Source organism: Lepidochelys kempii, chromosome 4, assembly GCF_965140285.1.
Source record: "Lepidochelys kempii isolate rLepKem1 chromosome 4, rLepKem1.hap1, whole genome shotgun sequence".
Classification (NCBI taxonomy): Eukaryota; Metazoa; Chordata; order Testudines; family Cheloniidae; genus Lepidochelys; species Lepidochelys kempii.
The window spans coordinates 22,615,151-22,641,115 of NC_136383.1; the positions used below are offsets into that span (position 1 = coordinate 22,615,151).

The following is a 25,965-nucleotide window of genomic DNA, read 5'->3' on the forward strand; positions in this document are numbered from 1 at the left end:
GGTGGATTACCTAAGCTGACAGGAGGGGAGGAAAACCATTAACTTCAGCTGGACTACTCTTGTGAGTAAACTTACAGATTTATAAATCTTTATAGCATCGGTTCCTACATTCCTAAAATATCTGATATGTAGAGATATCCTGGTTTCTCTCCCTAATTCTCTGACTAATGGATGCCTGAATTACCATAAAAAGTACAATTGGAGTCCTGGTTTAGAATGGAATGGTTCTTGCAAACGTGTGATGGTTGAAAGGTCTTTCATTTTCAAGTTTTCATCTCATCTTTCTGAGGTAGTGCTTAATGCCTTTAAGCTTTCTAATTATGTTTTTTTTAACAATGGCTATATGCTTTTCCCTGTTCTGGAATCTTGCAATCTTCTTCCCCCTTTTCCCTCCAAATCTTGAAGATCACCTTTAACATCTGGTAACAAGAATCCAAACTAATCCTCTTTGGGAAATAAACAGAAAAAGACATACAGTAATTCCAAGCCATGGTGAAAAGTGTGGGGAAACAATTTTTAGTAGTGTGGTTCCATTCAATTATTAAAGAACTGTAAAGAAGGTTCAGATTATGGTGTAGTGGTGAACTTCTTTGTGCATTTTTTCCGTCCCTTAAAAACTGTGCAAGTTCTAGAAAAAGGTCCCCCCCGCCCCTCCTTAAAACAACCAAGACTTAGAACTTTAGCAGCTGCTAAGGTCTTGAAACTTTCAAATGTTTCTATAGATGTACAAACTTATACTAGTTCTTCTTCATTGTTACCATGATTGTAATGTAATTGCAGTTCCGTTAACATCCATCCACATTGGAGGTGGTCTCAAGCTGCAAACTTTGCATCTGGATCCAGCTTTCAAACATCCCAGGAGTCCAGAATTTTGGAGGTTTTTATATCCGGGGAGTCCATGAGCCCATTATAAAAATAGGTACTGTTTGCAGAGTTTGGATCCAGATTTTAAAAACCCTAAACTTTGGGTGGTTTGGATCAGGCATTTTGATTTGAGTCCATCTTTAATCTAACAGAGTTACCAACATTTTACCATATTAACCATAGCATTCTACCACAGTAATTACAGTATTTTACAGTGTCCTCATATGAATTGCTATTCCCGTCTCTTAGTTATTGAATCTATTCCTGGTCTCTTGAATTTCACCTGACCTTAATAACAAAAAAAATTGTGTTTATATATTCCCTACTTTGTCTCTAGGGCTGTACAATTCATTTAACCTCTGTTAGTTTCTGCTGAGTCAATGTACTTCAGAAAATACGTAACGAGCACCAGATGTTCAAATATAGCGGCATCCCTTTTAACCTGCAGTGTAGAATGCATCTTCAACTTTTGCCATTAGTAACTCTTAATGCAGTAGATCAAGGATGCTTCAGTGGTTTTAAGACATAGTGCACAGTCACAACTCTGAAATGATGTTAACAAATCTCTGGCCAGTTACTGTAGTAGAAGTTGAGACTTGACTCTGGTGTTGTGTATTTGACGGAAGGACAAACGTGATGTACCATCAATTTATTAAGATAAAACTTATAGAATTAAGGGATTAAGTTTCTACATTTTATAGGTGATGGGATAATATGAAATCCTCCTTAAAACTAGCAAAAAGAACAGGAGTACTTGTGGCACCTTAGAGACAAACAGATTTATTTGAGCATACGCTTTCGTGAGCTACAGCTCACTTCATCGGATGCATGTCATGGGAAATACAGTGAGGAGATTTTATATACACAGAGAACATGAAACAATGGGTGCCACCATACAGACTGTAAAAAGAGTGATCTCCTGCTGGTAATAACTCACCTTACCTGATCACTCTTGTTACAGTCTGTATGGTAACACCCATTGTTTCATGTTCTCTATGTATATAAAATCTCCCCACTGTATTTTCCACTACATGCATCCGATGAAGTGAACTGTAGCTCATGAAAGCTTAGGCTCAAATAAATTTGTTAGTCTCTAAGGTGCCACAAGTACTCCTTTTCTTTTTGTGGATACAGGCTAACATGGCTGCTACTCTGAAACCTGTCCTTAAAACTAGGTTTGACTTTAATATGAAAGATTACAGGGTTTATCATGAAGGAAGCTAAGTGTTTTGATCCATGCAGAATCTAACAGACTTACTGAGGTCTTGTACAGACCTTCTGGGCTTCCGGTGACAAAAATATCCTTAGGCTAACACATTTTCATTACTAATGGATCCATCTTGCAGTTATAATAATCAAAAGCTCAAATAAAGGTTTATTTGGGGGCTTTCACCCTTATTATTGCACTTGTATGTTACATTTTATTTTTTTTTAAAGTTTAGAACCCAGATTTTATTTCAGTTCCTGTGCTTTTTAGAGGGATTTTCTTTAGGCAGCCTCAAGCCTACAATTAGCAAACACAGCCTGTTAGAACTTTATTAAACTGCTTTTGATTCTTGAACTCCTATTACTAGACAAAATGCTTTCAGCCTTCTTATTTAGAGAGGAGCTGAATACTAAGTTGGTGTTCCAAGTCAGAAACACTGGCTATCTCATTTGAACCTCTGCCACTGTTGTTCTCAGACATGCGAAATTGACAGGCAAAGGGCCACTGTAAAGCTGAAAAGGGGAAAAAACTGATGGGTTTAGTGACATTTTGTCACTTGAACAGTGGCCTTCATTAATGATGTCTGTGATTGGAAATGAAATACTTTCTGTTTCAGTAATACTGAATTTATGCTGGACTGGGAATATCCTGAAAGAAAAGAGTGAAGAAGAAAAAATATGCTGCTTTATGCTCTAAACCGGAAGATTTGCAACTGTTTCTTCCCCAACTCTTTTATAAATGGATCTAAATTCAAGTTTACAAAACTGGGGGCAATGAAAGTGAAACCAGATGTCCCCTTTTATTGTTGCTTTATCCCTAATAAACTATGCAAAATGTGTCCCTGGTGCAATAAGGACCAGATTTTAGAAAAAGCTTCATGCTCTATCCATTACCTGAATGGAATGGGCAGATTTGCAAAATTGCTCAGCCTCCAGCAGCTCCTATTAAGGAAGATCTGACTGATCACTTCTGAAAATGCAGCCCTAAAATGTTCACATTATAATAATGAAAAAAAATTAGTTCAGCCTTTGATTTTCAATTGCAAATCCAATGTCTGCATTTTATATTTATTTCTTCTTCAAAAGATTGCTGCCTTAAATGCCTTGGAATAGTGTCGTGGTGCTCGCATGCCTGCAACCTCTAAAAAACCAGTACAACTGTTTAGCACCTCAGAACAAAAGAGTGACGCCAAAGCGACTGGTTTAATTTCAAGTGTTTAATGTTTATTCCTGTTTGCTAGTAGTTGCCTTCTAGGTGAGTATTGTTATACTCAGCCATGCAGAAGCCATTGGACCATCCTTCCCCACTCTATTATTTTGTTATACAAGAGCAGAAACTGGGTGTTGGTGGTAGAGGGGGACAAATTGCATCAAGCTGTCATGCTGTCTGGGGTGGCTCATGACCATGAGTGCCTACCTCAGGACAGACTGTCAAACAGAGGACAGACATCTCAAATGTGGGTTGTGTGTTCTATAATTAGATTTCACTAAGCTAGTAACAAATATGATCTCCTGGATTACTATCAAAGTCCTACCATGGAGTCACAGGCAATCCTTTTAAACTCTCCTCTATCTTGCCACCCAGACAAACTGAACTTAATAATAAATGGTCACTTGCACCAAAAATCACCCCACATTTAGGTAGCTCTAGGTACTCTAGAACCTACACCAAAGGCAATGCTTGCAGCCAATCCTGTAATAAACTATCTAAAGGTTTGTTCACTAGGAAAAAGGAATCAGAGTTACCTACAGATTAAAGCAAGCAAACATACACACACAAGTTACCATCTAAATCTTAAGCATGACAGAATTGTAGTGATCTGTCTGCTCAAAGTATCTTTCAGAGCAGCCCCAGAAAGCAATAATAATAAAAATCTCTGGCTTCAGTTTGAACTCTGAAAGGCCAGAGACTCTAAACAACAAAAAAGATGCAGTTTCTTCTTATCAGGGATTTGTATTCCCGTCCCCCAAAGTTCAAGATGATGGGACACAACTTCACGTGTGTCTCTCCTCTTCCTGGATGTTGGGGGAGCAATCAACAAAGCCTTTTGTTGTCTGATGTTCCACAATGGTTTGCCTGGTATCTACAGGGCCTTCTTTTGTTGGGCAGGAGATAACACCTCTTGTGGCAAACTAGTATTTCAGCCTTGGTAACGTTTCTCTTCTGACTGGGAAGGGAGGAGTGATTACAGTTTCAGAGCAAACATTTTTATAGTTACAGAGCAAACATTTAAATATTATCTTATAACATGGGCTGTAGATATTACAAGTGAGATTACTACCTGCAGCAACATATAAGCATTTCCTATACCCTAAAAACAATATACATTTTTATAAGATTAATACCTATTTTGAGCAGAAGTAACATACAGGTGATGTGGTCTGGTCTCCAACTAGGAGGTTGTCAGTTCTTAGCGAATGCCTGCAGCCTGGGCAAGACCTGGTATCTGGCCTGCCAGCGTCACAGAAGCTACTGTAAACAAATTATCATATGAGCTTCTGTAAAGCCCCTTGTTTGACAACATTTTCAGATTTGTGACTGTGGTCCTAAGATTTCAGGCTACTGTGGTCTGGGTACCAGCTTTATAAAAGAATATTAAAAACCCTTTCTTATAACATGAACCTTTGCATAACACACTCAATCACTGGCTTAAAAAACAGTTGTGCAGGGTAGGGGACATTGTACACTCGTGACAAAGAAGCAATCAGCAAGTCTCTGAGATGGCCATAGGAATTTTTTTTTTTTTTAAACACTGCAGTTCATTTATTTTTGGTTCACAGTACAGCAGGCATTCTCACACTTTTCATCATGGCTTTGTCTTGAGAGAGCATTCCTTCGACAAGCTCCCTACTGGTCTACCAATTATAATTCCATTTCTGATTGTGCAACATCCCAACTACAACTACTATAGCAGTTGCCTACATGGGAAGGAAATGTTAGAAAGTATATATGAAAATTAGATGCCCATAAACTGGTAAATATTTTGTCCTTTTTTGAATACTCACACTGTATCCTGTTGTTTTCTCATTTGAGTCCCATTTGTTCTGTTCCTTTCTCTCCCCATGCTCTCCTGCACATATTTCCCAGCCACCTGGTCATGGGCACATGCTCCCTTTCACATTCTGCATGATTGCCTGGTCCCCTAATCTTCTCTATGTGCTGCCCAGGATGCTGCTTTCTTGTACTAATGCCCACTTTCCCTGAGCGTCCCCTTCAGCTGGCAGCTCCAGTCCCTAGGGGTGACTCCTGTTTCCTTTCTTCCTTCTCTATATGGCAGGGGCCCCTAACGTAGGAAGCTAGGTTAGTTCCTCATCTTTGTTTGTGGTCGCTTCCAGAGGAGTCCAAGCGCTTCTATAAAGAATTAGCTGGAAACAAGGAGAAGCCACCACCATCTAACCTGCCAGTTCACTATGGACCACAAGCATGTCTGCCACTGTCAACAGTTAGAGAACTTTTGTATAATAAATTGCTGCTGTTGTAAAAATGTGAAGGGCCAAACCAAGTTGCCCCCCGTCCATATATCTGCCTTAGAGATAAATGACTTCAGTGATTTCTAGTGTGAGAGATTCTGCTGAAAGAGGCTGGGAGGTTGACCGTTCCTGAAATAACACTAAGAGCACTTAGAGAGGAGACCCGGGAGGAAGAGGGTGGGAGAAGGTTTTAAAACTATGGACAGGAAGGGGAGGAATATCATATGTCAGGCAGACCATGCTGACAGCTTTCTGGACCACAGCCCTCTTCCTTTGCACTAGTTGTCTTCATTCTCTTCAAATTCTTCCTCAAACTCCATTTATGTCATTTGCTTTGACTTCTGTTCCTGACTTTCTACTTGTGCAGAACTGATTCTCTCTCACTTAAACTGAGGTAAATCAGGAGTAAATCAGTCATGTTACCCTGGTATAAAATCAGGGTAGATGAGAGGACATGCAGAAATCCAGTCTTCATTCAAAAATACCAGACCTATCATTTCAGTTAGAAATATCAGATAATATGATTCCTTTCTTGTAGAACAAGATTCACATGGCTTTATTTGTTTCAGTCATTTTATTTCTTTCCCTGAAGTGAGTGCAGCTATGCCAATCTAAACCAGGTGGGGAATCTGTTTCAGGTGTGTGGGGTTTTCAAGTTCAATATCTGTGCTTTTCATTATTCATTTTCTTAATGAAGTGACAGCTATATTTAGAGATCATTATAAATAATTATATAGTTCTGTATATGTATGCACATAGATGTATAATTAGATAATATACAAGAAATTAATGTGTATTTACATGACTTCTCTGGTAGATATGTGTTGGCATTATTATGACAGTCATCATTATGGCTTTGGTGTCTGCAAGAGAGAGCCAAGATGTGCCCACATATGATAGTGATGACTGCCATAGTAATGCCAGCAAATACCTGTCAGAGAAGTCATGTAAACGCATATGCATTTGTTATATACTGTGTCTCTGGGCCACGCAGCAGGACAATGGTAGAGATGGGAATAGAACCCAAGTCCCAATCCAGTCTATCCACTAAGCTACACTCCTAATTTAACAGAAGACTTAGCTGCAGCCTCCCATCCAGAATTGCTTCTCTCAGAAAACAGCTCCTGGTTATTTATTCCATCACTTTGGGAAATTTTCCAGTTCTAACCCATTCTCAGAAAGGTGAGGATTCACTAACGGCTCCCACCTGGATTTAAGCTCTTGAGGGAATCCTTGCTTCTTCTGTTCTCCTCTATCTCTGTGGCAAGTTAGAGTAACCAATCTGGATTAGAGACCACGCTTGGTCCAGCCAGCCAAGTCCATAGCCTTTCTGTTTGTCTCCTAGCTCTGGACTGACAAGAGTTTAGCACAAAATATAAACAGAACTGATATCTCTGGGTAGGCATAAAGATGGAATGCAGACCTCTCCAAGTACTATTTGAACAGAATAAAATGCTCTTCCATCACAAATAGAACAGAATTCTAGCATCTTTTAGAAAAGATTCTGAGGCATTTCTACAAGAAAATAAGAGGCACTATCAGGAAACTATGCCTCAGCTAAACAAAGTCTATAATTTGTATGGGGTTGTCATAAATATAAAGGGAAGGGTAAACACCTTTAAAATCCCGCCTGGCCAGAGGAAAAACCCTTTCACCTGTAAAGGGTTAAGAAGCTAGGATAACCTTGCTGGCACCTGACCAAAATGACGAATGAGGAGACAAGATACTTTCAAAAGCTGGGGGGAGGGAGAAACAAAGCTCTCTGTCTCTCTTTCTGTCTGTGTGATGCTTTTGCCGGGGACAGAACAGGAATGGAGTCTTAGAACTTAGTAAGTAATCTAGCTAGATATGCGTTAGATTCTGATTTCATTAAATGGCTGAGAGAATAATCTGTGCTGAATGGAATAGATATTCCTGTTTTTGTGTCTTTTTGTAAGTTAAGGTTTTGCCTAGAGGGATTCTCTATGTTTTGAATCTAATTACCCTGTCAGGTATTTACCATCCTGATTTTACAGAGGTGATTCTTTTTACTTTTTTTCTATTAAAATTCTTCTTTTAAGAAACTGAATGCTTTTTCATTGTTCTTAAGATCCAAGGGTTTGGGTCTGTGTTCACCTATGCAAATTGGTGAGGATTTTTATCAAAACTTCCCCAGGAAAGGGGGTGTAAGATTTGGAAGGATTTTGGGGGGAAAGATGTTTCCAAATGGACTCGTTCCCAGTAACTGGTGTTAGACGTTTGGTGGTGGCAGCGAAAGTCGAAGGGCAAAAGGTAAAATAGTTTGTACCTGGGGGAAGTTTTAACCTAAGCTGGTAAAAGTAAGCTTCGGAGGTTTTCATGCAGGTCCCCACGTCTGTACCTTAGATTTCAGAGTGGGGAAGGAACCTTGACAGGGGTTTTGAGGTATTAATTATTTCTTTGAAACCTGCAGCTCCCACAGGAGTGCAGTACAGTGGTGATTAACTGGGAATTGGTCCTGCTTTGAGCAGGGGGTTGGACTAGATGACCTTCTGGGGTCCCTTCCAACCCTGATATTCTATGATTCTATGATTCTATGATTGGTGAGAAATGCTGTTCTTCTACATTTGCCATCTGTCACTTCAACAGGCAACATAATGATATGCATATTGCTTTGATTTCAGACAAAGTACTTAAGAGTAGGCCAATACTTTCCCTAACAGTTCTTTGTTATAAGTTTTTCATTGGAACAATCATACTTTTTCTATTACAAATGGTGATAGTAGATCGCAAGAGTTAAATTTTAATCTATGAGAAAAACATGATTCTTGAGATGAAATGAAAGATAATGTTTAAATCCTTAAATTGTTTAATGCTGCTACTTAAAGTTTGTCATGTAACAGGTATGTTTTCAAAGAGTTGTGCTTATTTTTAGGTGTGATTTCTACTGTATGCATATAGTATTTAATTCTTCTGAATCCCTTTCGGAGTGCAATATCCAGAATGCACAAGTGATTCCAGGCAAAAAGGATTTTGTGTTCACAATCTCTTTAGTTGATGATTATGGTGATATTAGTGACATTATTTACTCTGATTGAACATCTAACTTTTGAGTTACTTTCATATATGCCTGCAACATAAGGCATTGTATCATTTGAACTGTCTCCATTTCTCTTAAAATACCAGTAAAATTTGGGAGATGAATTCTTCCCTAGAGCTTGGACTTTTTCAAATGTAATTAGAATGGCAAGCCAAGTCAATATAAGCCTAATTATTTAGTAGAATGACCCAATTTCCTTTAGTTTAAAGCTATCTTGTTTTGAAATAAATCTGAAATAAAGGGAAAACTGATCAGGTCTTTTGAAAAGTGAGGCTAATTCTTTTTCCTTTCAAAAGAGATATAAAACTTTCATGAGTCAAATTGAATTGAAAAGGATTAAAAACACTGCCACCCCAATTGTCTCTAGGAGGGAGACTGAAAATACAAAGTATAATGAACTAAACTCGTTTTCCAAAGTGATTTAGAAGCTTGATTTTTATTGATTGGGGATTGGGTAGCAATAACCCTTGGGAAGTTTTCTTGCAACTTGCACCCACAATACAGTACAGTCAGGCCTTGATTTACATGATTGTTTGGTGGTGGGTTTTTTTTGTTTTTTGTTTTGTTGGGTTTTTTTGGATAGTTTTAGTTATGCATGGTCAATTAATTGTGACCCTTTATTTTTGTACTCAGTAGGGATTCACTTTTACATGGTGCAATGCGTTTGCCAAGATGCACAAATCAGTGGCGTAGGCAAGACCCGACACTTGGGTGGACTCTGACTTTGGGTGGGTGGGCGGGCGGGCAATGATGAGGATGGGGGAGGGATGGGGCACCTCTCCCCTCACCCCTTCCAGCCGGTGTTGGGCATGGAAACTCTGGCCAAGGGCCCCCCAGCCCCAGCTGCAGTCAGGGCATGGGGGCTTGCCCCGCTCTGCCCACCCACCTGATGCTCCAGCCGGGGAGCATGGTCCAGGGTTCACCCCACTCTGCCCGGAGCTCCTGTGGGGGAGTGGGGTCAGGGCATGGAGGTTTGCCTGCTCTCTGGCAGTAATGTTGGGCAGGTGGAGTGGGGTAAGCCCACCATGCCCTGACCCCGCTCCCCGGCAGGACCGCAGGGTGGAGTGGGGCAAGCCCTCGACACCGCTTTCTGGCGGAAGAGCTGAGGGAGTGGGCAGAGCTGTGCAAGCCCCCGCGTCATAACCCCCTGCTCCCAGGTGCATGCCTTGGGAGGCCCCTTGCCAGAGCGTCCATGGCCGCCCACCAGGCCAGCTGGAGGGGATGAGTGGGAGGTGGCCCTGATCCTTCCTGCCCTCATCCCTCCTACCTCCCCTCCCCTGCCCCCATCATTGCCCACCCACCCAAAGTCAGGGCCTGCCCTACTGCTCCACACTCCCCAGCTTCCCCAGACACCCCAGATGAACACTCAGAGTTCTGACTTCAACAACATGATGATAATGCTGATACTGTATCAGATTCATCCTCAACATTAGGAAAGGTTAGTACCTGTACTGTAGTAAGTTTAAATTTCATTAAAAATGTTTTAATAAACCCTGTAGTACTGTACTGTATTATATACATTAGGAAGGTCATCTTGTGAGCCTGGAACCTAAATACTTATTTCCCATAGACCCTTGGTATCTTTTTACATGATTTCTGTTTGCACGGTGTTTTTTTAAGAACATAACCACAGTGTAAATCGAGGCCTTACTGTACTTCCTTTTGCATGGAAGTAAACTCTAGGGATCAGAATACAGGTCTGGATTGCAAGTACTTCATAATAAAACAAACAACCACTGTCACGTTTTGGGGGTTTTGTGTGGAGTTTAGAATTGGACAGAGATTAAAGGTAGATTCCAAACATACTGACTTTAGTAAAGAGAAATTTTTGTGAACTTCAGTTTCTGCTGTGCAAAAATGAGCTTTATGGATCAGTGACCCATTTTCCCACTGAGAAGCTGAAGGGCTGAGAGAAGAGACAAAGAAAAGGTCTTGCTGTGACACCAGCTGTCAAGGTTCCTTCCCCACTCTGAATTCTAGGGTACAGATGTGGGGACCTGCATGAAACCCCCCCGCCTAAGCTTATTTTTACCAGCTTAGGTTAAAACTTCCCCAAGGTACAAACTATTTTACCTTTTGCCCTTGGACTTTTTTGCTGCCACCACCAAGCGTCTAACAAATATATAACAGGGAAAGAGCCCGCTTGGAAATGTCTCCCCCCCACCAAATCCTCCCAAACCCTACACCCCCTTTCCTGGGGAAGGCTTGATAAAAATCCTCACCAATTTGCGTCTCTGAACACAGACCCAAACCCTTGGATCTTAAGAACAATGAAAAAGCAATCAGGTTCTTAAAAGAAGAATTTTAATTGAAGAAAAAGTAAAAGAATCACCTCTGTAAAATCAGGATGGTAAATACCTTACAGGGTAATCAGATTCAAAGCACAGACAATCCCTCTAGGCAAAACCTTAAGTTACAAAAAGACACAAAAACAGGAATCTACATTCCATTCAGCACAACTTATTTTATCAGCCATTTAAACAAAACAGAATCTAATGCATATCTAACTAGATTGCTTATTAGCCCTTTACAGGAGTTCTGACCTGCATTCCTGCTCTGGTCCAGGCCAAAAAAAAAAAAAAAACCAGACAGAGAGAGACTTTGTTTCTCCCCCCCTTCAGCTTTGAAAGTATCTTGTCTCCCTATTGGTCATTTTGGTCAGGTGCCAGCGAGGTTATCCTAGCTTCTTAACCCTTTACAGGTGAAGGGGTTTTTCCTCTGGCCAGGAGGGATTTCACTTTATATTTATGACACCAGCAGGAAGTGCTGGGACAGGGAGCCTGATAATAGTCACCAGTTCAGTGAATTTAGCAGCTAGGGGGCAGGGCAGAGGGAAACAGACATAGACTGGGATTCCAAACACAGCCCCTGCAGCAGGAGAATGCATCCCTTGCAATATGTATGGACATGGGGATAACTCTGTGTATCTCATTGCTTTTCTTTTCTGTATTCAAATCAGATAAACTGGTCTTCAGCTTTTTATCATCTCTCTTCCTCTTTCCTTCTGCTCATTATCTACTGAATAGGCTTGTGGTTTCATCTTCTAGTTTCCACATCACTGCCACAAGAACCATCTACACTACAGGCAATTGCTGCGGGTGCTCAAAATAGTCAAGTCACCACTCTTTAATCAAGTGTATGTTAGAAAATGATACTTAGGTTCTATTGGTTTTATTTTTCTTAAATGTGCACCTTCTGCCTCACACACAAGGACGGATCATTTTTTTTGGCTGAACCTCAGAGGTCAACAGATCGATATGTCCTTGGGGAAGGTAAGTGGGGAGAGGGATATGAAGATCTGTCTACAAAAGAGTGATTACAGCACATTGTTCTATGAAATAACATTGGCTGCAGTGGCTCATAGTCTTGGATGCAAATGGTTTAGTAGTCTTCCAGCTGGAAGAGTGGAGCTCAGACTACAGTGCCGAAAGCATGGGGTGTTACTGTAGATAGTAGATGTTTGGATGAGGATAGTAGAGCGTTTGGGTCCATGATAAACTCATGGGGAAAATTCAACTAAGACAGCATTTAAAATAATTTCCATGCCAGACAGATCCAGGACAGGGGATTTTGTGATGCTATCCGCTGACTTTAATCGGGATGAAAAAATTGGTTTGATTAAAAAAAAGAAAGACCGACCAGATGAGGTTCCAGGTCATATCCATTCACACTATAACATAAAGAAATGGAGCTTCATACTTTCAATGTATGTGCCATGGTACTGTCACAGTTTGTAGATCTGGCCAGTAAGCACTTCTGTGCAAAGTCTCTCTGGCGTGACCAAAGATTACGTTGTATTTTGGAGTCTTACAGTGCTGAATTGACTTGGCAGTAGGTATTTGTAGCAAAAATGCATTGAACTATGGTTCAGCAATTTAGATAGTCAATGAATTGTAATATTTGTGTTGTGGGTTCATTAATGTCATGGATAGCAACATGAAATCTGCTTTAATTGTGCTAAAAATTGAGGTTTAGTGATGACAAATGACAGCAGTGAGCATTGCTTAAAAGGAAAAAATGGATGTGTACATCTAATCCAAAGGAAGAAAAAGACAATAAGATAACACACAGTCCATGAATATTGAATTTCCACTTATTTCTCACAGATAATTAGCTGTTATATATGTATCTTGATCTGTCCATATTCAGTTTAATTTATAACTGCCACAGTTGGTTTCTGGATCCTGTTTATCCTACTCTGCCTTCCATGTTAATGGGTCTTGAAACTCACTGCATTATCATGACCTTGTTGGGAGAAGCAAGAAAGAAGTGGCTAAGAGAAGCCCTACTTATGACCTGATTTAACAGGTATCAGTATTATCTTTCTGTTTAGCTGTTGAAGGTAGGATTTTCAAAAGTGCTTACGTGACTTGGAAACACAAGTTTCATTGACTTTCAGTAGGACTTATGCTCCTAAGTCATTTAGGCATCTTTTATACTTTTATACTCCACACTTGCTTTTTATAGCTCCCACCAGCATAGTACCTGAGAACATTTTATGAGCAATATGTCATATACACAAGCTTTTTCTCTCTCCCTCATGTGTGTATGCGTGCATGTGTGTATGAGAGAGAGAGATTATGGAAATGTTGTTGTGAAAAGTTGGAATCTGCATTTGATTTTAAAGGCAGAGAAATTAGCAGTTGTTATGACCCTTCAGGGGAATAGTTCTGTAGTTGTGTGCCACCAACTGAAAAAGCTGTATCTTCCAATCCCATGGGTTTCACTTATTTTATGGACAAATGTCTTGGGTCATGATGAATGATGCTACTGTAGTTGGTCATAGTTAAAAAGAAAAAAAGAGCCTCAGAAGTAGTTTGGGGCCTATCTTTACCACAGAGAATGGTACTTGTAATACTGAAGAAGACTTACCAGCACCATTTTATATTTGAAGTATCCCTTCCCACACTATGAGTTGATCATTAAAGCCCCTATCCAGCAAAGAATTTAAGCATGTGCTTAAATTAGAGCATATGTGTAGTGTTTCACTTAAAGTTAAGTACAGGTTGACTGGATTAAGGTATAAATGATTCTAGCCTTATAGAGGAAAACAACTTCCCATTTGGCAATCCTAGTTAAACTAAAATATCTGTTAGTACTGCTGGTGAGTCTGTTGGTAATTGAATCTATATAGCATTCCGGGTATTCAATACATGCTTTTGGACATACTGTGTACAGAGCTAGGAAAATAAAGCTAAACCACCAGGTACAGTGGAGAACAAAACAGTTAATTTTCTATATTATTCCATTAAATTACCAGTTCTATTTGTAGAGGAGCTATTTGTACGAGTTTATTATTATTATTACAAATGAAAGAAGCTTCTGTGTTGTCAGTGTTGCTGGTTTGCTTCAGATTCTTATATGTAGCCCTTAGATGGTTTAAGAGTGAATGATAAGAGAAGGAGTGATCGTCAGGTTCTTCCAAAGATTCTGGAGTTACTGCCAGTGACAGATGGTTTGTCTTTGCTCATCACTTGTCTTCTTGACAGCATATCTCTGCTCTCTGCAAAATCTATCCCGTTGTGTACTCAAGTCCTTTGGAAGAAGAAAAATACTTTGTTTCAGCCATGATGTTGCACATTGGCTCAATGGCATTCATGTTTGACCAAGTGGAATCCCTTCTTCACAATGCAGTGCAGCATTGATTTTAATAGGCAGTCTGAGAAATTGCTAGAGTTTGAGGTTACTACCTAAGTTTGTAAGTAGCTGTGTGATCCCCAATTCTAAAGTTGCAAAGATTATAAGAATATTACTTTATATCAATACTGTGGATACTTCTGACCTCTTATAAGCAGAACTGCCTGTCCTAAGGGTCTGCCTCCCGTACCCGCACTGAGTAGCCCTTATGCAAGTATTCTCATAGATTTCAACAGGACAGCTCATTTAACTACTTCTCAGTGTGTAGGTAAAGTGGCAGAATTGGGATCTTTGTGTTCGTTATTGCTCTTTGTCTTTTCACAAAATTTGCCTTTCAGGTTGAACTGTTTGTGTGGCTGCTTTAGTAGGACATAAAGAGTAACCTCCACTGGGACAAATCCTCAGGTGGTATAATGCATAATTGCTTCACTGGCTTCAATAGAGCCATGCTAATTTACTCTATCTAAGGATTTGGCCGTTAAATCCCAATATAAAATTGGCCTGCTAAAATGACACTTTGATGTTTGGTGTTGAAGAGTTACGTGATATGGCAATACACATTTGGCAGTGTATCTGAACTCACAACCAGGCTGGAAAGAGAGAGGAAGAAAAATCATTCCCTGAATACTTTGGTTATACCATGACACTGTTGTGCTCCCTGCACAATAAGGTTGCTGTGGATTGCCAGACACCCAGTGGTGTGAAAGAAATGTCCGCTCAGCAGCACCGGGTCTTTTATTTAATATTGCTGCTTTGGCTGTGAATGTCAGGCGGATGTATTTCAGTGAGAAAAATAAAACAAAGAGCTTCTCATGTTTGAGATTCAAACCTGATACCAGGTTATTAACATATTGATTTTTCAGGGTTGCAGGATTTCAAGGCAAGTCCACCAAGCTGATGATACGTATCACTCCATGCAGCACAGAAAGCTGTGGAAGTGTTTGGACACTGTTTACATACCTGCATGGGCTCATCTATGGCTAGGAAAGAGTTAATTGTTTCATTTAATACTTGTGAAGGATTTCATTTTTCATGGGCTTTCCAGCCCTCATTATGAATGCATACTATAGTTTAGTTCAATTTTACCCTAAGATGTGAGTTGCATAAACAACACCATCACCTGCTTTCTGTCTCATATGGAAATTTCCAGTCTGTCCCTTTTATGTGTGCAGAGCACTACTTTCTGTCACAAAGCCAGCAAGATGGGCAGATGAGTTCCAAAGCTGCACAGTACCCAAAGATTAGGGTTATTAAACTCCCTAACTTGTGACTACCTGCCAAGGTTCCTTCCCCACTCTGACCTCTAGGGTACAGATGTGGGGACCTGCATGAAAAACCCCCTAAACTTATTTTTACCAGCTTAGGTTAAAACTTCCCCAAGGTACAAACTATTTTACCTTTTGCCCTTGGACTTTATTGCTGCCACCACCAAGCGTCTAACAGATATATAACAGGGAAAGAGCCCATTTGGAAACGTCTTTGCCCCCAAAATCCCCCCAAGCCCTATACCCCCTTTCCTGGGGAAGGCTTGATAAAAATCCTCACCAATTTGCATAGGTGAACACAGACCCAAACTCTTGGATCTTAAGAACAAGGAAAAAGCAATCAGGTTCTTAAAAGAAGAATTTTAGTTGAAGAAAAAGTAAAAGAATCACTTCTGTAAAATCAGGATGGTAAATACCTTACAGGGTAATCAGATTCAATACATAGAGAATCCCTCTAGGCAAAACCTTAAGTTACAAAAAGACACAAAAACAGGAATCTACATTCCATTCAGCACACCTTATTTTATCAGCCATTTAAACAAAACCGAATCTACCGCATATCTAACTAGATTGCTTATTAGCCCTTTACAGGAGTTCTGACCTGCATTCCTGCTCTGGTCCCAGCAAAAACAACTCACAGACAGTGAACCCTTTGTCTCCCCCCACTCCAGCTTTGAAAGTATCTTGTCTCCTCATTGGTCATTTTGGTCAGGTGCCAGCGAGGTTGTCTTAGCTTCTTAATCCTTCACAGGTGAAGGGGTTTTTCCTCTGGCCAGGAGGGATTTAAAGGTGTTTACCTTCCCTGTATATTTATGACACTGCCCTTTACCAATTTGTTTTAACTTACAGGTATCAGATTCCTTTTAATTACTGCCCTCGCTCTCATGGAACATATCGGTTTATACATTCCTTTGCCCCCTTCCACAAAACACAGAGTTCAGGCCAGCTCACTGGGTATGCAGGAAGATGTTTCCCTAGACCACAAAGAAATGATATTCTTCCTTTAGTGGATCATCCCCTCAGATGCCGAAAAAATGCTTTATGTTTGCGAACACAGGAGTCATAAAAAATAGTTTCAAAGCAGCTTTATTACATGACCTCCATGACCTTATTACGTGGCCTTTTAGTTAGGAGTACTGAGGTTTAATTTGAACGAGAAATGTTCTTTGCTTCTAATATCTCTCTGTTCATTAAGGCATTCTTATTTGCTCTCTTCCCTCCCCCGTGAAGATGCAATTGACTCCTTAAATGAACAAAACTGAAAACTCAATAGAAAGTCAAGGGCATTGATTTCAGTGGGTTCAGGATTTCTTCCGGAGAGATTGTTGCCCAAGGTCACACAGGAACTCTGTGGCAGAGCAAATAATTAAATCCTCATCTCCTGACTCCCAATCTGATTACTTGACCACAAGACTATCTTTTATGGGAGAAAACCCGCCTCTTCAGAAACTTTCCTAACCCCATGATCAACCTCTCAAACAGTCACCTTCAACCCTAAAAAAAACAAAGGGGAAAAGATACTGAAATCTTAACTCTTCTCTGACAGACTTCAGGGCAAAGCGAATTCCTAAAACAATGAGAATTCACGAAGAATGTGAGTCCTTTGTTCTAAAAATGCAGAGATGTTAATTGCCCACTTCATTTTAAAAGTTCTCCTATAACATGTGTGAGCCCCTTCTTCCTAATCTGTCGACTTTGTGCTTAGCTTGGCCACTCTGGTTACCTTCCCAGACCCGAGGAGGAACTTTATGACATTCAACAATTTTTCCTTCCACCAACAGAATTTGGTCCAATGAAAGGTATTAGCTCACCCACCTTATCTCTCTCATTGGCTACAGGTCAGAGGTATTTGTAGTGAGGTGCTGGGGGGGCTGAAGTTTGAACAAATATGTGTCGTATTTGTAGCAGTATGTAATTTTTAAAAAGTGAACCTCAAAGGTCTTGATCTGCTGAAGATGTCCTGGCTGACTGAAGGTTAAAAAGCTGACTGTATTGTATATAAAGAGTCAAATAGGTCAGAAACCAACTTTGAAATAGAAGATAAGGTGGATCAAAATGAGAACAACCAGTGCCTCCGATATATAGCAGTAATCATCCTGGTTTTGCTTTTTAATTAGAGCTGGGTGCGTTATTTTCAGCAAATATTAAATTTGCCAAAAATCTATTTTAGGGGGCACCAAAACTTTCCATGAATATGTACAAATGCACCAAATACTTTTAGCCAAAAAAAAATGTGTTGGGACTGAGATGCCATTCAGAAAATAGCCAGAGAAGGAGGAATGTGGTGATACCAATCCCTCCCTTGTAAGTTTTAGCCCAGTGTCCTGGGATGTGGGAGACCCACACAGTGTGCCCCCTGTTCCTGATGTCGAGAAGGGATTGGAACTTGAGTCTCTGGCATTTCAGGACAGTGCCCCAGCCACAGATGCTCTGATGTGGGTATTTCCCAATCTGTTATGTTAAGAGATACACGGAAGCCATGACACTCTCCTGTAATGTCAGAAACCCAAGTTCAAATTCCATCTTCACATCAGGTAGAGAGGGGAATTGAACCCTGATCTCCCATACCTCAGGCGAGTGCCTTAACTACTAGGCTACAGCTTATAAGGGATGTACTACTATTATCTCCTCCTCCTTCTGCAATTTTGTAATCTAGCCCTTGGAAAGGTGTAGAAACAAAATGTTTTGAATCAAATAAATTATTTCATTTGACCCAAAACTGACTTTTCCAATTTGATTTGGGACCCCCCCCCCAATTTTTTTCAGTACTAAAAAATCAATTATTCACCCATCTCTTAATTAGCAAATAATATCTTAATGGGCAACGAATGGTATCTCTGTTTCATGGAGGATTTAAAGAGTTCAAAATTTGGTTTACATTCCAATTCGGAGTAAAACCCCAAAATTTTCCACAAATTGGAATTACCATTCTCTGCTCATCTCTAGTCAGAGCCCTGGCTTCAGGGTAGTCCATCTGGGAAGCTGTCCTGTAGCCTGGAAGCCTGGACTTCTAAGGAACCCCGAACCTAGGAGCTAGGGCTTTTGGGCTCTTGGCTCCCCATCAGCCCACCAAGCAGGCTGCTGAGGAGCAAGGTAGGCACCAGGCAGGTTTTGAAAACTGTCTGGCAGGTAAGAGTCTGTTGAAAATCTGCCTGGTTTCTGGCAGCAATTCATCAGAATTGACATGTTCCTGCAGAATGTGTTGATTTCAACAAATCTGCAAATTACAACTAAAAATGTTTCTTTTGAATTTTTCTGAATTTAGTCTTTAACTTTCTATGGCATGACAGTACTAGGAATTTTTCTTTGTGAGGCAGTGCTTGTTTACAAGCACTGGGACTATTACTACTCCCTCAATTTCCAACCTCTCTCTTCTCTTATTATTGGTTATCTTTCAACTGATTTAATACATGATATCTGATCAGACCAATGACAGCCAGGTTGCGTGCTATGTTGCTTCACATCATTTCAATGTTCAGTTCTATCTTGTCCCTGGAGGTGTATCATAAAAGTCTACTGTGGGGAATTCAACAAAATGTCAAAATGATATATTATTATTCCTGAATACACAAGTGGTAAAATAAAGACGGGAAAAAATTCAAAATACAAAGTAGGGAGTAGAAACAGAGACGTGTTACTCAAAACAAACAAAAAAGAAAAAATGACAGAAGGCCTCAGGGAAGCCCATATTAATCATTCAGTAGTTGTGGGGTACTCTGTGGGGGGTCTTGAAAGTCCTCTTGATAGACCAGCATAAGATGAGTAGCTCATTCATCAGGTGTATGGCATGCTCAACCACACCTCAGTTACACAGAGGGCTGTTGCTGAATCCCCAGATGTGGTCATTGGCTACACACACCACCCCTTGTCATCTGACATGGCTGAGCTTGCACCATAGATAACATGGCAGCTCAGAGGCAGGCAGTCTCTCTCCTGGCTGAATGATGAGGAAGGAGTTTCTTACAAAGGGAGCATCTCTTTCCTGTTCTACTTATGACGATGAATGAGTAAGCTTGTGTGCTTGGCTTGTGCAGCTAATGCACAAACACTGTGTAGCTTGGCACTAGCTCTCTGCTTCTCAGTTGCTTCTCTGTGCTCCTGTGTGGTTAAACTCTTCCACAGGGTAGTTGATGTACAGCTGAATCGAACAATAAGAATAAAAACAGAGGCTATGAAAGTAACAAGCAAAGAGTCCTCTCTAATATCTCACCTCTTAATATCAGGTATTATACGTGAGAAACCTTCTTGACAAAATCCAGGAAATACCACACCTAACACTTCTCAAAGATAAATGGGGAGCCCCTTGCCACTGACTCATCAGTAGCACCAACCAAAATAACCTGACAAAATAGTAGAACCAGTATAATAACATGGAGAATACAGTGCACTGTATCTACATTCAATGTTAGGTCATGAATTACTACAAATAATGTTTAAATTTACCCAGAGATACATTGACACAGCAATCTCATTTCCCCAAATGATCATCTCAGCACTGGAGAGAGTTTCCTTTCTAAGGACTATGTATATGTAGCTGCCCAGAAACTGCTTTTAGTCTATCTCTAGTTTAGAATTTCCTGTACTGTCCATCAATGTAGCAAGCGAGAGCTGACCCCAGTTCCAATGCCTCTGGGTTAATGGTGGTGGTTTTTCAGTTCTGGGACTCTTACCTCTCTTAAGATTAGTAACCAGTTAAATCTGACTCCTTTGGACATAGTATTATATAAATTACAATCATCCCAATGCCAAAAATCAGTGATGTACATCTCTCCAGGCCTCAATAACAATAAACCACTACCATTCATCTACCACAGTGTCAGTGTTGTTTTATGCTTTCACAAAGTAGCATGACAATACCTGGCTCCCTTCCTCTGTGATTTATAGCAGTTCTAGGTGCTTGCTGTTTTAAAGCCAATATCGGTAGGGTTATCAGATAACCAAGATTGGTTTGGTTTGCAGTGCCTGTTCATTTGAAACTAGTAGAATGAACTGAGATGTCCAGCCATTTTTGACATTCTTCTATGATTTTCCCTCCTCTGCTTCCTCCTCCACACTTCCTACTTAGGTGTGAAAGTCAGATCCTGTAGCTGCCTCTTTATTGGGCTCATGACATTGCCAGCCCACCCAACTCTCCTTCTCTTCTTCTTTCTCTTTGTTCCTCCCCTGAGTGAATCTTTCCAATGAATGATAGCACAGAAGAATCAAGAAAGAAGGGGAGGTAGCATTTTGGGCCCACCACAAAGACAGTTTTTGGAATATGTTTCACTGACAAGATAGAAGATGAGGGCAGGGGCAGAAGTGGGAGGGGACAGCAAGGGACCTGTCAAAATAGAGGCAAGAGTAGGTCGTTCTTTACATGTAGTCTCCCAAAACTGCCACAATGACACATTCCCCTCTCTCTCTCAAAAATATCTTTTCCCACCTATTCCTCTATTTTTATAATCCCCAAATCTTTTAATCTGGATGACCAGAATCTCCCCATTTCCTTCCCACTCACACATCCAAGACAGGTGAACATTGAGAAGGGGTCATGGTTTGGAGATTTCTAAATCTGGTCAGTCTGAGACAGTGGGTATCTTGTCTGAATGCACTGATTCTTTGCCATTCTTTCTTCTGCTCCATCTCACCACACAGTGTTAAAGCAAAAATTATTTCATTTTCTTCTGAATCAACTGAAAACTATTTTCCTCTGTTATGCCTGCAATGAAATACATTTCCATCTTTAATTAGCAAGTCAGACGACAACACAAATGTGTCTGCAGTATTTTGCTAAAGGTTCTCTATCCTCAGCCGAATAATAGAGGTCTTTCAGAGTATGTGCTCCTTCTTTTGTCATTTGCAGAGAGCATCCATTTCATTTTATTTATTTATTTAGCTTTTATAAATAAGCTGACTGATAGTTGCTTTGTTCTCTATTTCAGGTCGTGGAGACTAATTTGGTTGCTTTTGACTGTCACTGGATCATTATAAATGAGGTAACTATCAACCAAATGTTGTTGTGAAGCATGAATCCTGTTTTCGTACATACTGACAGTGTTCACGCTGGTCTTTGCCAAAAGGAAGCAGTAACTACAACAAAGTCCAGGCATGGGAGTGAGAGCATTGCTTAATAAAAACAGAATGACAAGTTTTGGGGCTTTTTTTGTTTTGTTTTGTTTTAAATAAAAGGCCTTCTTTGAATAAAACAAATGAAAAACAGTCCCCTACTGAGTATGTTTAGCCTTTCCTTTTGGCTTGAGTGGCCTGCTTTGGAGATCTTTCATAACAAAGAAAAAATCAAGCAAACAAAAAAACCAAACCAAAAACAATTCTTCTTTGTGAGCATAGTGAATCCTTCCTAGTGAAGTGCTTGTGTTCCATTTATATTTAAATGTTGTTTCTAAAACTTGTATGTGTTCCTCCCTTTGCCCCTTTAAAAAGCACAAGGATTAAGTAGTTCGGTATGGGCTGGTACCAAAACTCACTGAAGTTAGTGGGATCTAGATAGAGCCATATATGAATATATCTGAATAGTGAACAGGAGGAACCTTTCTCAAGTACAAACCTATCTGTTTTCAAATCTGTCTGACCTTGTGGGAATTTTTGCAACGATGCTTGATTAAAGAATCTGTTTTTAATTATGAAATGATCTCTACCATAAATGCTTGCCAGCCAACGTCTAATAGGTCAAAAAGCAGAGGAGGTACGCATAGAAAACACCACACAGTGAAATTGTTTTGGATTATACAGTGTTCAAATGTTTCTCTGTTGTTTTAAAAGGAGTCATTTATTATGTCTACAAAATGCTTAATTGGAGAGATAATTATTCCCAAGTTTAATGTATAATAACTATAGCTGAATCTTTTTTTGTAAAACATTGTTTAGAGAAATGATGCATGTAATTCCTGATCTTATCTTGATTGGCCACACACTTCTGTTTTCATAGTCAGTGATTAGTTATTCATTGTTATAATACAATAAATGAATCAGAGTTGGTTTGTTGATTCCAGTTTATGTTAATGGAAAAGCTCACCGCAGAAGCAGCATCTGGTTACAGTCTGTTTTTCCTTGTCTTTCTAAACTACAGGAAGATCACGAGGTGAACCTATAGGCATAATCAACCATTTTTCAGTTAGGCTCGATTAGAATTTAGTCATCTCCCTGGTTCTTTGCTCTAGTGACCAGTTTAGTAAATCTCTTCCACAGTTTAAAGTTAACAGATACAAAAAAATTATCATTTTCCCCAATTCCTATTGAAGTCAATGGGAGTCCCTCCATTCACTTCTGTAGGTGTTGGATTAGGCCCATAATTCATAGAGTTAGCCAAATACTGGTAAATCACTTAGGTGGAGGTTTTTAATGATTGATGAATATCATATCTTATTATCATTTTAGTCAATTGTAAATTAATTCGAACTTTAAAAGAAAAACATTAGTGTAGTAAACTGGAAAAGCTCCGATCATAGTACATGTGTTTTCTATATGTTGTAGAACCTACAGATTCACAAATCAGTTGCTCTGTGAAATGGATTCTGTCCTATGAGTCATATCCATGCATGAGAGGGTAAAATGTAGCTTTCTATGTTCTAGCATTCTAAATATTTGCAATATTTTGAGGACATTAAAATCAGATCAGAAACAAATAACATCTGTTCACAGTGGCATAGACTGAATCACAGTCTGACTTTGACCTATCATTTAAACAACATTTTTTCCTTTGTTACTTTTTTTGATGTCACCTTATTCAGACCATAACAAAAATGTGAATATATTCCAGGTGGTGAATGCTTGGGAACAATATTCTGCCTTTTTTGTCACTTTACCAGTACACTACAGAAAAATATCTAGCTTTTATCCACTTCAATGACAATGGGAAATTTGAAAGCGGAGTGATGGCTGCCTATGCCCTTTATTGTTTAGTTTTCTGTGTTGTTGTAGCTGTGTTGGGCCCAGAATATTAGAGAAATAAGTCTAGTGTTGTAAGCAAACAAACACCCCCTCCTCCCCCTGCGCGAAAAAAGTGCCATCTAGTTGCCAATTACTGTATCCTTTGGATTTACACTATGAGCCAGACTGGGAAACTCCATGTTCAGAGTGGCATGTAGTTATTCACACAAGTACTCCCATTCCAGTAAATCTACCCTTTATGACGGATGTGTTTGTTTTGGCTAAATCGGAGCCACCGAGAAAGTGACTATGGCCTCCCCTAAACCTAGAATTTAGGTCAACCTAGTTACATCACTCAGGATATGAAAGATTCAAACCCCTGAGAGATGTAGTGAAGCCGACCTAAGCCCCAATGTAAACACCACAAGGTAGACAGAAGAATTTTTCCCTTGACCTAGCTATCACCTCTGAGAGGTGGAATTACTACAGCAATGGAAGAACCTCTGCTGTTGCTGTAATAAGTTGTGCCACTGTGCCAGCTGTGCCACTGCAGTGCTTCTAGTGTAGAAATACCCTATTTTACATGTCTTTTCTAATCCTCTAATCTTCAGCATTTAGGATGAATTATGCAAATGAGAAATACATTGTTCGGGAAACAGTTAAAATGACTTCTTACAATTAGCTGCCAAATAAAAATTAGGAATGTATTCCCTTTTCCTTTGGTACTGAAAACAAAAAAATCTAAACAGAAATGCCATTCATGAACATGAATCTGCCTAGTTTAGCGGGACTGTGTATATTACTTCAATTGCTTATTTTAAAAGGCAGTAATGCTTGGTAACATTTACTTAATTTTATTGTCCCATTAGTTGATGTTTAAGGTAACGTATTAAATTAGCCTTGACAATGTGCATCTAATGGGAATTACTGTGGAAATTTGAAATAAATAAATATATAATAAAATGTTACCTTTAATAATTACCATATATATTGTATTGAAGGCTCCACAAAAATGAGAGGTTGCACAATTTCATATGTCACAATCAATCATATTAGTACTTGGTAATAATACCAATCTCCTCTCCCTGATCAATGCATTCAGTTGAGAAAAGCCTCTCCAAATAAATATTTCCATCCTTTCAGGGCCCTACAGCAGCCGATGGTATAGTTCTTTATTTAAATTTCACAAGATTCAGAGATTTGGATATATACAAATCAGAGGTGGAGTAATAGATATGAGAAGGGGTTTCTCTCTGTTTCTATTTTCCTTCTCCTCCACAACAAATTTAACCTCTGGAAGCCTAAGGAAATCAGGCTAAATTCTCTTGTCACCTTTTGTCGTATTTGTGCATTCATTATATATTTTATTTTTAGCTGATAGTGGAAATCGAGAGAAATTGTATGTCTGTATTTAACATGAAATAAATGGCTTATTCATTTATTTATTTTTAAATAGGTGGCTTACTTTAGTTATTAGTTAAACTGTCTAGTGTAATCCTGCTATGCCCAGTGCTGTCACCTGTCTCCTACTGTTCTCTCTTCGGAGGACAGCCCAAAGCTCTTTGCACTGTTCACAGTTATTATAGGTGAAACATCTTTGAAAAATGTCAAACCATTAAAGTTACACATTTTTCAAACAGTTAAAAGGTGCCCTTGGATGCATGCACACAGCTCAAACAGATTAAAATGGGAGGCTCACATGCATGCATCCATATGCAGAATTTGGCTTTATATATCTGGGTCCTAGTTGTTGTGTTCTGTTTCTTCATTGTTATTTAAGTACAAGACAGTACTATGAAGATGAGGCTAGGGGTAGGTCATACTGTGAAATTAAGAGTCAACTTCTGAAGTTGTGATAGATCCCAGAAAGCAATTAATTGGATTTCACTAATTTATGTAATGGCACATTTTTAACACATGCAGTAGATTAATGCAGAATAATTACTTGAGGGATATTACAGGGTAGCTGGCCCCGGAGGGTGGTCAGGTCCTATGACAGGCTCTGCTAAAGAGAATGAAACAACCAACATCCCTCCGCGGATAATTAATTAACTACTGCCCAGCTATTTAGGCAATTAGTTAAGGAATACCTGGGCTTTATAAACAGTTATATGGGCTCAGGCAGGGGAGATCACAGGGAAGAAATGCTGGGAAAAGAACTCCTCAGGGGGAGCTGGCTCGGAAGCTACTCCCTGTGGGAAACAAAGACTGATGGCGTGAGGAACAGTACACAGAAAGAGAAAGTGCCAAAGGGAGGGCTTCTCAGAAGGAGCTGGTGAGAGAGCTCAACAGGAAAGGGGGCCAGAGAAGAGTGCTCCTAGCTGGAGAGGCTCAAGAAGGAAGGAGCTATGAATGCCAACCCTCAGCAAAACCTGGTCCCAATGGAAGGACTTCACAGGCAGCAGCAGCAGCCCCAGATCAAAGGAATTATATGCCGTTCCAAGGAAGGGTCATCGTGGGTTTGACCTTTGCAGGTACCTTGGCCCAAGACGAGAGAGACTTCCCCAACTGAAGTCAAGAGGGCCTTTCTCCAGGAGAGGGTTCTGGATCAATAGGGCTTTATGGGTAAGGGACTTGGACATCAGGGGGGTTGATGGA

At 39.9% G+C, this 25,965-nt stretch overlaps 1 protein-coding gene across 1 annotated transcript in view; it reads left to right on the top strand.

Annotated features, from left to right (window-relative positions):
* GRID2 (glutamate ionotropic receptor delta type subunit 2) overlaps positions 1-25,965 on the top strand; it is a 1,023,752-nt gene that overhangs the window by 636,961 nt on the left and 360,826 nt on the right. The window contains exon 5 of the mRNA XM_073340701.2: positions 21,423-21,476. Coding sequence (XP_073196802.1) covers positions 21,423-21,476 — 54 coding nt within the window. The remainder of the gene's footprint in view (positions 1-21,422; positions 21,477-25,965) is intronic.